This window comes from Gossypium hirsutum, chromosome D06 (genome assembly GCF_007990345.1).
Source record: "Gossypium hirsutum isolate 1008001.06 chromosome D06, Gossypium_hirsutum_v2.1, whole genome shotgun sequence".
Classification (NCBI taxonomy): Eukaryota; Viridiplantae; Streptophyta; class Magnoliopsida; order Malvales; family Malvaceae; genus Gossypium; species Gossypium hirsutum.
The window spans coordinates 46,231-59,931 of record NC_053442.1 but is presented as its reverse complement, the minus strand read 5'-3'; the positions used below and the strand labels follow the sequence as shown (position 1 = coordinate 59,931).

The 13,701-nt window shown below is 32.1% G+C and overlaps 2 protein-coding genes and 1 non-coding gene across 3 annotated transcripts; 2 read left to right on the top strand and 1 right to left on the bottom strand.

Annotated features, from left to right (window-relative positions):
• The first annotated feature begins 44 nt into the window (after window positions 1-44).
• Window positions 45-688, top strand: LOC107940723 (uncharacterized). Its single transcript, XM_016874166.2, has one exon. The coding sequence runs from the start codon at window positions 87-89 to the stop codon at window positions 561-563; it is 477 nt and encodes a 158-aa protein (XP_016729655.1). The 5' UTR covers window positions 45-86; the 3' UTR covers window positions 564-688.
• A 42-nt stretch (window positions 689-730) lies between these two features.
• LOC121218977 (small nucleolar RNA Z279/snoR105/snoR108) lies at window positions 731-833 on the bottom strand. Its single transcript, XR_005915459.1, has one exon. It is a non-coding gene; the product is annotated as a small nucleolar RNA Z279/snoR105/snoR108 (small nucleolar RNA).
• A 6,315-nt stretch (window positions 834-7,148) lies between these two features.
• On the top strand, window positions 7,149-9,453 carry LOC107940730 (thaumatin-like protein 1b). Its single transcript, XM_016874176.2, has 2 exons — window positions 7,149-8,225; window positions 8,990-9,453. Exons 1-2 carry the CDS (start codon window positions 7,468-7,470, stop codon window positions 9,165-9,167), a joined length of 936 nt encoding a protein of 311 aa, XP_016729665.1. The 5' UTR covers window positions 7,149-7,467; the 3' UTR covers window positions 9,168-9,453.
• The last annotated feature ends 4,248 nt before the right edge of the window (window positions 9,454-13,701 follow it).

Here is a 13,701-nt window from a genome sequence, read left to right as displayed (position 1 = left end):
CGGTTTTCATTCTCTATATAAACCATCCTAGTCGTGTAGCGTCAAAATCCATAACAGCTTAATCTTTTTTTCATATTTTTTTCACAATGATGGAAATATTCAAAACCCCAAATCCCTGTCTCCTTTTATGTCTTGTGGTACTCTGTTTCACTATCCCAATCGCATTAACCAAGGCAGAAGCAACTACAACCAGCCTCCCTGAAAACGAAGCGAACAATGCTGAACCTGTGAGCAACAATGCTCCATTTGCTAAACTTGTTGGGAACAACGGGAAACAATCCCAACTGGGTTATCAACAGCAGAAAGACCCAAACTATCCACAACAAGGCATTAACCAGCCACTATCGTCAGGGTTGAACCAGCCGTATTCGGCTACGAACCAGCCTTACTCTGCCGGGTTTAATCAGCCGTTTTCTAGTATCAGTCAGCCATTTGGGGGCACCAACCAAAGGGGCTCAATGGAAAACGTTGCTTTCGAAAATGGGGTTAAAAAGGAGAAGACTGGGATTCCAAGTGTTGCCTTGGTTTGTCTATTTACATTGATGGTTTGCTTTGGGTTTTAGTAACCCATTGCTGAGTCATGAACTATGAATCAAATAGTTAAGCAGACGTTCATGCTATGTAATCTACGTACTCGTTTATTTGTAATCCCTAGTTTTATCTAATGAAAAGCTTATGTTAATGAAAATTTTAAACTAGATTAAAAATTTGGGTGTTTTCCTTCAAGATTGGGATCAGGTGGTGACAAGCGGAGTGCCCAAGTGTCGTAACCAGGCGTTGGGGCGGACACTCTTCCCGCATGCCTTGCGAGTAATGACCACTCATCATCTCCCGTTAACTGCCTGAAGGATCATGATTTTTCCAGTAGACGCGTATCTAATTTATATACAAAACGTCAGCTCCTTGCTTGTCTCGTTAGTCAGTGTGGGATTTAGAGGAAAGTTTTAAGCTAGCTTAGGACTTTTATGTTTTAAAAGTTTTAACCGCGTAAATTAAGAGAGAATTTTTATTGTAATTTTAACCCCAAAAAAAAATGGTACTAATAAAAGTAAAAATATGACTCCTAATAAAATTATGCGCATTAATAAGATATTAGTCCAATTTAATAATACGATATATGTAATTTTATCTACTTATATTGATATTTTTTTGTGATCGAAAAAATATTTATATGAATAATTAATAATAAATATTAGTAATTTAGTTAAATATTTATTAAGTCAAAATGTATGCGAAATTATCTCTAATGAATACAATTTTCAAGTTATTTAAATGATATTAATAAAACAACATATAATTATATTCTTAAAAATTAATAAATATGTCCTAAAATTAAAATACAACTATTATTGTATAAAAATAACTTTTTCGACTTGAATTATGTAAGGGTGTGTTTGGAAATATTTTTAAATTCGCGATAATCTTGATTTCTAAAATTTAGGAAAAACAAAAATAAGGTAAATGCTCAATTTTTACTAAATATTATGATTATTTAAGTTTACTTTTACCTGAATAATATTAAGATACTATTTAATGTTTATACTTAGATTCCGTTTGTTTCACTGAAAATGACTTCCGAACAATAATTTCTGGAAAATGATTTATTTTTTTAGAAAAGTTAATATTTTCTAGTGTTTGTATGAATCTGTGTAAAATATTTTCAGTTGTTTGGTCAATTTCTTAAAAATATATAATAAAAGTCGTTTTCAATAAAACAAACAAACATTTGAGATTTTCTTATTTTTTCATTGTTTAATTGAATTTATTTTTATCTATAATTTTATATTTTACATTGTTTTTGCATATATTAAAAATATTGTATTAAATTTAGGTTCATTACAACGTCATTTTTTAATTACATGACTAACAAGTGAGGATTTTTTTTTAAATGTGACATCAACAAAATTGACAAAAAAATTTAACGATGTCAACAATTGGACTTGATTTTTAAATTTGAAAAGTAAATGGACAAAATTCTTGAAAATAAAAGTACAAAGACTAAATTGTAAATCGATAAAGTATACATAGACTTATGACATATTCTAACCTTTATACTACAAAACATTTATTAATATATTTATAATTGTAACAAATATTTATTATTAAAATATTAATATTGAATATTTTTAATAATATGTGAATAATTTATTTAAAATTACAATTTTTAAAATTTATTATTAAAATAAAATTGAATATTAAATAATTTATTAAAATAATAAATTATATTTATTATTTAATAATTTATTATATGACTAAATATAAATAATTAAATATGTATGTTTAATAATATTGAAAAATATAATATTTTAGTAATTTTAAATATTTTAAAAATAAAAATTATTATCAATATAATAATATTAAGCTTGATTTAAATTAATTTTTATATAAAAATAAAATTATCTATAGAGGTACTCTTTTCCGGAAAATGACTTACCCTTTTGACAGGAAAAATGGTTTATTTTATGTTGACCTGTAAGTTATTTTCTGTTAACCAAACTATTTTCTGTGAAACAAACATAAGAAAATGTAGAAAATATTTTTTCATAAAACTTTTTACATGTAAACAAACGGACCCTTAATTATAATTGTTTTTAGAATAAAGAGCAACTTTCATTAAACCAAAAGAATTGGAGGCTAACTAACCTAAACTAGAAGGCTCACCCCATACACCCAATCTTAAGTCCCTTCTTCCCATTGCTCGTTACAGTCCTTTAACAAAATATTTGAGTTACATTCAAGACATGTATCCTAGCATGACATGTATCTAAGATACTATTTAATATTTATACTTGGTTGCAATTATTAAACTTTATTTTTACTAAATTAATATTTAGATATTACCTTATATTAGTTTACTAAATCAAACTAAAAATGTTACCAAATTTATCATTAGTTTATAACAAAAATATGGATATTGGGCTCATTTCATTAGGCCGGCCTGGGTCGTCTTTGTTTTCAGGCACTTAGCAAATCCACAAAATTCTGGGCTAAAAGACTGAAATTCCTATGGTTGGGTTCATTATAGTCTTCTACAAATTACTGGGCCTGAGTTTCAGTAAAAATCTACAAATTTTTGGGCTTTATTCAGCGACAGTCGTTTCCCAATGTTGTAAACTGCAATCAGACAAATAACAGAGATCAGTGTGCTTATACTCCATAATTTAATTGCCATTTTAAAATGTTGAATTTAAACACGTTAGGCAAATGCATCAATAAAATGGTTAAAGTTTTCCTTTATTCACATTGTTGGAATAATAGCAATACCATGATGACATCTCATTTGGGTGCGTAGTAATATGAATTTCATCATTTCAACAAATCCCATGCTGTTTAAAAATCTTATTGGTCACATTAATAACCTTGTTTCGTGCTTCTACTCTTGAAACTCTTTTGAATATTTTGTAATTTTGTTTCAACATAGTCGGCGAATAAAACCCACTTTTGTTTTGGTTATAAAGTTCACATGTATTAATATGGTAAGGATGAATCTATCATAACCTCGTGTTGGTCCACGCGTGAACCAGCTGTTTCGATATCAAATAACGAAAATGATGGGTGCTTTTGTATTACACACACTTATATTTTTGGTCTAAAATCTAAATATTTAGTGAGTGATTTATGGTATATAACTAACATCGAATAACAATTACAAAAAAAGCATTTTGCTGTTTAAATGTGAGTGGTCTTAAAGTATAAGCCATTAGGGTTTTCAACCAAATAGCAAGAGGTGTATCATTTAGATTCTACCGCTGTAACTATCGTTTAATTTTAAGTATGTTTCACTTGTACTGCAACATTAAGAAAAATTTTCGGATCAATCAACGGCCCTACCTGCCATGAACCAAGGATTTTGGGAGAAGGACATGCGGGGTTGAAAATTCATGTCACATGCATGATGCATGCATGGATAAGATTACTTTGGCGATATTAGTGATGTCGGTATTAAACCAAAAAACAAAAAACAAGATGGACCCAATCATGTTGATGCCTTTTTCTGGGTAGGGAGATAAACTCCAAACGCAATCATCGGTGAAAATGCTAACATCATCTCATGGATTTGCTTTCAGAGATATCAACACATTCAGTATGATGTTTTTGGGCTTTTATGTTCAATTTTAGTTCTGAGATTTGTTCAATTTGTGGGTAAGTTTGAGTTTGGACTGTATGGAAGAGTTAAGTTGAGTTTCTATATTGAGTTGCAATAAGACAATCATGTTAACTCCTCTCGAGTCTCGACCTACCAATTGAATTTAACTATGATCTTTTATCGCATCTGACAGGGAATCATCGTACCAGGTTTGGTTATGGTCTCAAATAAACCAAATTGAAATGTGAAGATTCTAAACGAGAGAAAAAACAAACAAAAAAAAAAAAGGTTATCATATCATAGAGTGTAGGAAAATTAATTGAATGTAACTTTAAAATGGGAATTTGAAGTGTTAAGTGACACCAAATACTTTTGACAAAACCATTATCGTTTGAAACAAAGGAATGTCAGTCTTTGACGGCAGCATGCATATAATCACTAGAAGTCTACTGAATTTTCTTCATATTATTGCTTAACATAATAATCTCCCAATTGACTGTCTCGGGTTAATTTTAAATGAGGCTAATTGTGAAATCAATACATTTGGAATTTAAAAAATTTAAATTATTATGATTTAGGTAAATTTTGATTTGGATTGTTTTAAATTTTGGGTTTGAGTTGTTTTGATCTTGGATCATTCAAGATTGAGGTTAGAGGTGTTGCAGACCATGTCTTTACGAGTTTGGTCACTTCAAGCTTGGGTTATTTCAAGTTACTCGTTCAATTATTTTAGGTTCAGGTCGTTTTGATTTGAATCAAATTTGAGTTCATATCAGTTTGGGATTAGATTAATTTAGATTGAAGTAATACAAATTTGATTTGACTTTTTGTGATCAAGGTGAGTTAAATCAAAATTTGAGTGCTTCAAATTGATTTCTAAACTTAATAATCTACATTTTAATATTTTCAATCAAGTTAGATTGGGTATTGATAAACTTGAGTTTTAATATTTTCAAATTATTTTGATTTGGGTTGTTCTAGATTTAGATTGGTTTTAGCTTGAGTTGTTCAGGGTTTTGATGGTTTAATAATCTACATTTTAATATTTTCAATCAAGTTAGATTGGGTATTGATAAACAGCTTGGTGTTGAACGGTCTTAGGCTGAGTGTAATCCTATAGCAATCCCCGTAAGCGAGAACGACCCACTGCCAATAACATTAAAAAACACACACACAATAAGCTCGGGGTCACCATGATCCCTGTATCGGTCTTCCAAGCTGTCGTGCTAAGGTTGCCAACTGCAAATTTTAGCATAAAAATCTGGTCGTTTAAGGCGGTCGGTGGCTGCGCGACACATATTATATTCTACACAAAACTTGTTTACCATCTTTCACCATACATATATTTTTTTAATTAAGGTAAATGGTGGTAGCTATATGTTAGTTCTATCCTTAAAAAGTAGTTGTTTTCAGGTGAGACCAATTTTGCTTTATAAGAAACTGACCAGGAGTCAATGGTCCGTTCAACTATTAAATAGGTTTTTTTTTATTTCCTTCCCTTTTAGAACTATATATATATACTATGGTTATTTCTATGATGGGGGCAATGGATAGGATTAATATAATTTAAGGAACCACTCATTTTTAAAAAATGAGTAAAAAACAAGGCAGAGATTTTATGTTTATTGAGAAAAGTGGGAAAACAAAAAACGTGCGCATTCAAGGATAAAGCTAACCAAAGATGACTTTCATCACTTTCTTGCTTACTTGCTACAACTATACTAAAATGTCATTTTAGTGGAGGGACCAAGTGAGCCAGCCGCAGTTGACTTGGTTTGCTGCATCATCATCAATACATAAAACATGATAATTTGATATTATTGTATACTTTTTTCTCATTCTTAATTTGTATTCTTGAATTGTTTTTATGTTAATTTTATTGTGTGATTATGAAGAACATCATTTAATGATCTTTATTATGGATCACTTGTATAATCTACTAACAGAAGTTGCAGTCTTGCACTTGCAAGAATTACAAAAAGGTCAAATTTTATACAATGACTCTAATTCATGGTCATGGGACATGGAACATGCATAAACTATGAAAACTTGGGGGGGGGGAGAAAGTGAGGTTGGCATAATAAATGGCAAGTATAAATATCGATATAAATAGAAGGTACCCCAATGATCAGGAATGCCGATTGCCATCTTTATTACAGGTTGGTTATTGCAGATTTCATTGTGTTGATTAGTTAACAAATTTATGACTGACCAATTGGATGTGGTACCCTTTCACCTTAGTTTTTACTTCTTCTAGCTAATATCATTAATTCCCACCATCTCATGCATTTATTCATCCAATGCTACTAGAGAGTCTAATTTTCTTTAAAAGGCGGCTAATATGATAAAATAATGAAGATCCATTGGATCTCACTTACAAACATCCCATCCCATCGCATCGCATGAAACCAATAAAATGATAATCAATTTAAACGACGCGACGCTAGCTCACCAAAATTTTGACCGCACCCTAATGTTTCTTGCAAATTGCACCATAGTACGCAATTTTTCTTGCCAGCAAGAATCGTTGCTAATATCTTTTATTAATTTAATTAATTAAAAATAAAATAATCATTTGATATTATTATTTGATTAATCTTTAATAAATATCACTGATAAATCTTAACATTTTTAATAAATAATCATTGGACTAAATTTGAATATTAGAGTCATTATTGTTGAGAGGACTTAATCGAAATACTATCTTCTTCTCAAACAAAATTAGGCTCAAATCGTAAAATAAACAAGGGCACCATAGTTATATATATACATTCTAATTGTGATTCAAATTTATACATGGAACTTTGTTTTGATTTAATTATACACAATAAAATAAATATATTAATTTATTTTTATATTAGATAACTATAATTATTTATTATTAATATATACTATATATGAAATAAAATAATGTTATATCCACAATAATATTGATTTGTAAAATTTAAATAAAACAAAATTTTTATATATAAAATATTCATATATCATACTTGTCAATAAAATAATTTTTAATTTTAATTTGAAAGAGGCTTTAATTTTTAATTTTATTTCTATTTATCCTCAAATTTTCACATTAAAAAAAGGGAAAGAAATAAATTTGTAATTAAACACCGACACAACTCATCTCAAAATCCGGTATGGTAGACACACTACCAAGTTCTAGTAGACCCACAAATTCATTCGTCCTGTCTGACTCTATCTGCCGTTGAATTTTTTTTACTTCAAGCCCAGTTTCCCTCTCTATAAATACCGTTCTCTATCTACCATTGCAGAATCTCACATACTCTCCCAACCCCCATTTCTAAAGAAGAAGAGAAGAAGCAGAAGCAGTTTTGCCCATTCCCCAACTTCCTCTTCTTCTTGCAAATTTTTAAGCTTTAATGGCCCAATCTACATTGGTTGCTGCTGTCTGTGTTCTTATTCTTTCGCATTCGTTCATATCAGTAGTGAAAGCCACAACCTTTACAATAGTAAACGAATGCAATTATGTCGTATGGCCTGGGATTCTATCAAACGCAGGTGTTCCAACGCTTCCCACCACTGGTTTCGCTCTCCAAAGCGGCGAAACCAAAGCCATTACTGCACCGGCATCATGGGGTGGTCGGTTCTGGGGTAGAACCCATTGCTCCGAGGATTCCACCGGGAAATTTTCCTGCCTTACCGGTGATTGTGGCTCCGGGAAGGTGGAATGTTCTGGAAACGGCGCTGCTCCGCCGGCGAGTTTAGCTGAGTTCACATTGGACGGTGCTGGCGGCCTCGATTTTTTCGATGTGAGTTTGGTCGACGGTTACAACATCCCTATGTTGGTTGTTCCACAGGGTGGCACGGGACAAAACTGTACCAACACCGGCTGCGTGGTTGACCTTAATGGCTCTTGCCCTTCCGAGCTAAAGGTGATGAGCTCCGACGGCACAGATGGCGTCGCTTGCAAGAGCGCTTGCGAAGCCTTCGGCGACCCTCAGTACTGTTGCAGCGGCGCGTATGGTACACCCGATACTTGCAAACCGTCTTCGTACTCGGAGGTGTTTAAGACAGCTTGCCCACGCGCATACAGCTATGCCTATGATGATAAAACCAGTACCTTCACATGCGCCAACGCTGATTATACAATTACTTTCTGTCCTTCGCCTAACACTAGGTAAATTTGCTCCACAACCCCCTTCAACTTTCTTTTTTTAACATTTAAGGTTAAAGGGATAAAGCAAAATTTAGTCCCTAAACTTGACAACTTTTCCTAACTTTGTCCATAAACAATTTTTTTTGTCCACATTAGTCTTTAACAAAATTTCCCACCTTAGTCTTAAAATTTGGTAACGTTTCCCAATTTTGGTCCATGTGATTGTGGTACTCTACTACTACATCATCACACAAAAAATCATATAATTTTAGGTGGTTGTGGGGATCAAAATTAATGATAATTGTTAAGTTCAGAGATTAATATAAATAAAAAAGAAGTTTAGAGACAAAATTAGAAAAAAAATCAAGTTTAGGGACTTAATGATAACTTATCCCAACGTGAAAGGGTAATTTTGTCATGAAATGAACGTTGGCATCGACGGGTGGTCTATCACTTACCGCGCAGCTTTTTCACGTTTTGTCTGCAAAAAAAACGAATCTAATTTACTATTTTATGTCGGCTCTGCCACAGCTACCCGTTGAGTTACAGTAATTGGTTCTTTTTATGGATCAATGTATTGAGAGAGTGCACGCTCATCGAAGTAATTATTGTACTGTTGATAACGGGCAGTTTAGGGCAATAAAATAAATGCTTAACAATCTCTAGAAAAGACGTTATGTTCTGTTATGGACCATACTTTACTGGCACGTTACGTTATGCTATTGTCGTTTTCGGAGTCCTTTTTTTTTGTTTTAACGGTTAATTTTGGTACGTAAAATTTGCAGCCAAAAATCATCGCAAGAGCAACAAAACACGGAAACGACAACACCACCGCTTATCAACACCACGATGGTGTATGAAGGGGCATTGGACCAAAGTGTAGCATCACCCTCCTCCTGCACCCACGTGCTCGTAAACCTGGGCATCATTATGGCATTTTGGTGGTCGTGGCAACTCTTCTAACTCCTTTCACTAACTTCTTCTGTAGGGGGCCTTAAGCCGGCCCGGCCGGGTTCGGGCATTAGACTTACGAAAGTACTTTAAGATACAAGCAAAATATATAGAGATATAGAGTAAAGCCCCAGGCTAACTTTGTCCCCTTCAAGCATGGACATTATTACGGTGTTAGGTGTAGGAGATTCTTTTTTAGGTTTAGTATTTATTGTAGGAGGGGAATGGGATTCATCTAATTGTTGGTTTCAGGAACTTATCAATAATAATATTTATTACCAGCTTTTGGCTTTATCTATTTTATATCTTGTATTTATTTGAGAGAAAAATGAAATTATTTGAGATTAAACTCAAACTCTTACACCAATAACATGATGCTATAGTTATTTGAGCTGGTTTTGTCATTAAAAAAATGATAGATGAATAATGGAATGGATAATGTATAAATAAAATGAGAGATATCTTATTATATTGCTGTTAAAAGGCGTGCATAGTAATGCTCTTTAATTAAGTGATGGATTATTTTATTTTATTTATGTCCGTATAGGATGCTGCTATACATTACTATTTTATATAGAGAGCTGAATTTTGTAAATTGGGATCGAAATTGTCAAGGCTATTGGACGGCACAAGTTGCTATAATTGGGTTGCTCTTTCTTGAGGGAAAAAGAATGGTGGTGGTTGGTGGTGGCGGATAGAGCCCAGGAGTGTTGGTTCAAACTTCAAATAAGAAGAGTTGAAACTTTTAACTTATGTACTAATATAAACGAGACTTTCATAAATTAATGTTTAAGCCATATGGTACAACAAAATTTTCAATTACATCCAAATACATGTGTTAGAGGCTTATAACCTTTTCTTTTATATAAATATTTTATGACTAATTTGAAAAAGATCGAAACATTGAAAACTCTCTTTGAAACCTTTTATTTTCTTCTAACCTTTTTAAATTATTGTATACGGTTTATAACATCGTTGTGTGAACCGTCATCAACCTTTAAATCTCACTTAATGTAAAAATAAACTCTAGTTGAATATTATACATCAAGCATCAATTTATTTCTTTCCGTCCAAGCAATAAACCATAAGCATATTGCATTCACATTTAATTCAACAATAATTAAATCGAACTTTAAGTTGGAATGTCCATTCGCATATATAATTGCAATATTGAGACAAGCCAACCTTCTTCCACACCATTTTCTCTTCATAAATTAAAGACCACCTCATTGAATTTTTTTTTATTTTAAATATTATCTCAGAATTTCAATCATAAAAGCAACAATAATGAAAAGCCCTTTTCATACATATTAACAAGCAATCCCGTTTTAATTAGACCAAAATATAATATTTAAAAATTACTAATCTCGAGTGAGAAAAGCAAAATTAGCGAGCCGCCAAGCCATTCCAAGAGCAAAGGGTAGTACACCGAGTATGAATTATTTACCGAGGGAGGCTGCAATTTCTAATATTTATAAATTATTGATCTCGAGTGGGATTTTAGCTCTTTGTTATTATATGCACGTTTCAAACAGACAAACAAAAGTGGCCTAATTTTATAACTAGTTGAAATTACGTTCCACTCTTATAAATAAATTTTTGGATTAATTCCATCATATGTCCTGAGATAGGGTTTAGATTTTAAAATATGTGGATCAAATAGTAAAATATGCATAAATTGTTGTTAAAGCGCCAAGTTAAAAATTTTCTTATAATAAATAAATATGTGTTTACAATTTGAATAAAATGTTTTATATATATGCTAATTGATGCTTAATACTTAAACTAACAGCTAGATTGATAGAGAGATATGGTTAATATAATATTGATATTTAATTTGATGATTTAATTAGAAAATTCCAAAGTTGAAATTAAAGAAATGGGTGGTGCGGCGACATACAACATGTTGGCAGTCAAAGGGAACCCTATGTTTTGCGTTGAAGACGAGAGAAAACAATGGATCCTTTGTTTTGTTTTGTCAAACTCAAGATTCTCATGTGTTTCTTATGGATAAGGTTACTTTTAGACTTTTGAATTAAAAGCTTCGGCCTTTTTTTGACTATGCAAGGCGGCTATACTGTTGGAAATGGCTAAATTATCGACAATTGCAATTTGGCAGGTCAATTTCTTTGGACTAGAAACTGGACTGGGTTATCACATCATTCTATTTATTGTATTTTGGACTGGGTTATCACATGTGCAAAACTCATCCTTCGACTAGTAATGAGCCATTTGTGCCTAATCTTTACTATGAATTTTAACTTTTAATTAAGCTATAATCTCTAGAGGAATTAATATATATTTTTATCATCAAATTATTTTACATGTCTACTTTATATTTCTTAAGGATTATGTTCTTCGGGATTTATGACATTTCAAGAGTTTAAACATTAATATTTCTTATTACTCTACTCAACATTTGTTGATAATTATATATTCTATACAGGAAAGTAAAAAAATTCATAAGCAGGATTCGAATGGTATTATAGATATATATGTCATGTAAGTTGTGCTTGTTAATTTTTATTATTTGATGTCATGTCGAAATAAAGTTTAAGTTAGGACTTTTAGGTACTTAATCTGTCTAGGCATCTAGTCAGCTTCTTCTTTATAGCGTGAATGAAGACCATGCATCTAAGTAAGAGTTTTTTGAGCAAATCCCCCCTAAAATCAAAGGCATCCACATCATATTGCTGTCCCTTCAAATATCCTCTTCAACTACCCTTAAAAAGAAATCTGTATTAAACTCAAAAGGCAATGTAGTCAAAAACTGTTTAGGTTCCTTTAATCTGGTATTTTCTTGTCCTATATATAGAACATGACATACCATCAACAAGGTGGCATGGACCCACCCCATGCGATCCAAGGTATTTTATTTGAGAAATAAAGGGGGCAAAAAAATAAATATCTGTGTCTCTGCTTTAAAAGGTCTTCAAAAGCTTATTAAGAATTATCCAAATGGGGTACTTTACACGACGGATATATAACATGTGAGAGGACAAGTCCCTGAGATGTTGAAAACATGAAAAGACTGTCATGCTATGAGTGTTGAGACTTCAACAGTAATTTCTTTGACTGCAGAAGCTTAGCTAATTAAGGAAGTAAACTAAATTGAATTATGTTATGGAAGTTTCTGCTGGTTTATATGGCGCACGTGTAAATAAGTTTGGGTGCAGAAACTTTTGAACTTGCAACGTAGACATCTCACTATTGCATGTTTCTTTTTTACGTTTATACTTAAGATGATAATGATCTTAGTTATAAATATTAAATTTCCATTTTTTTATGTCAAACCCTTTTTTTCATGCTTATCGCGAAGCTGACCCAACAATAGGTTAATATGCATACATTTACATGACCCAAAGAGCCCAATATATTAACAGAGGACGGATTCCTGTAAATTAGAAGCCGTACAACAGACAAGGCCTGTCCAGTTGTTACTAAACTTACCATGTTTGTACCAGATCATTAGTAGAAGAACAATGAGAGTAGAAGCCTTGGATCTTATATGAAAAAAAGAAAGTATAATCTGAGGTATGATGCTAGGTTTTCATTCACTCTTATTGTACTCATTTTCATTGTACTCGAGCCTTTTTCATCCTTACATCTTTATTCCATTGTTATTTAGATTCTTAATTAACTTAAGCATCGGAGAATATCAAATCTGTGAGAGAAATTTAATTAAATGTAACAATAATAGGTTTCTCTCTTCTTCTTTTTTTCTCTTTAATATTAATTCATGATTAATGCTGAGAATGAAAAGAGAGTGAGCAAAAGTGAAGTGGTATTGAGTATGTTAGCAGGCGAGCCACAAAGGCTACAAGGCATGCAGCGGCAATGCTTGAGACGCGGAATTGGATCGAAATAATTACGAGCCAAATGATGATCACATATGAGGTCCCACGGTCAAACGGCTGCCACCGGTAACACCTACACCTTGACGCGGATCATCCTCTCTTTTGCTAATCAATAAACAGAATGGGTTCCAACTTTTCTTTTCTCTGCCTTGTAATATATGGCATGCTTCATTTATAGATTGTAGTAAACCAAATCATGGTGCTAATTCCATATAACATCATCTTTCATTTCCATTTACAATTCAAGAGTGATGGCGTTTTAACTGTAACACAATTTTTTCCATTGGTTTTTGCAAGATTTGACCTACTTTGTTTAACAAATTAATTATTATTCCAAGTGTGAATTTATATAAATAGATGAATCCATCAGTTTCTGTACAGGAATCTGATTCCTTTGAAAATTGATTAGAGCTTTACCCAAAACTGATAGCAACATATCCACCATATTCATAATTAAGGCTTCAAAGCTTATCCACATTTTAATTTACCTTTTATATATGTCTGATTAATTATAGATGGGTATAAAATACAGTATATAACAGAACCGAAAATAATTGAATAGAACAGGAAAGAATAGGGACAGAACATGTTGGTTAGGTGAATAAGTTGAAGCAGGTGATGTTTTGGGCAGTTTCATCAAACAGATAGCTTAATGAATTATATAAAATATATGGTTGGCACTAAATCTT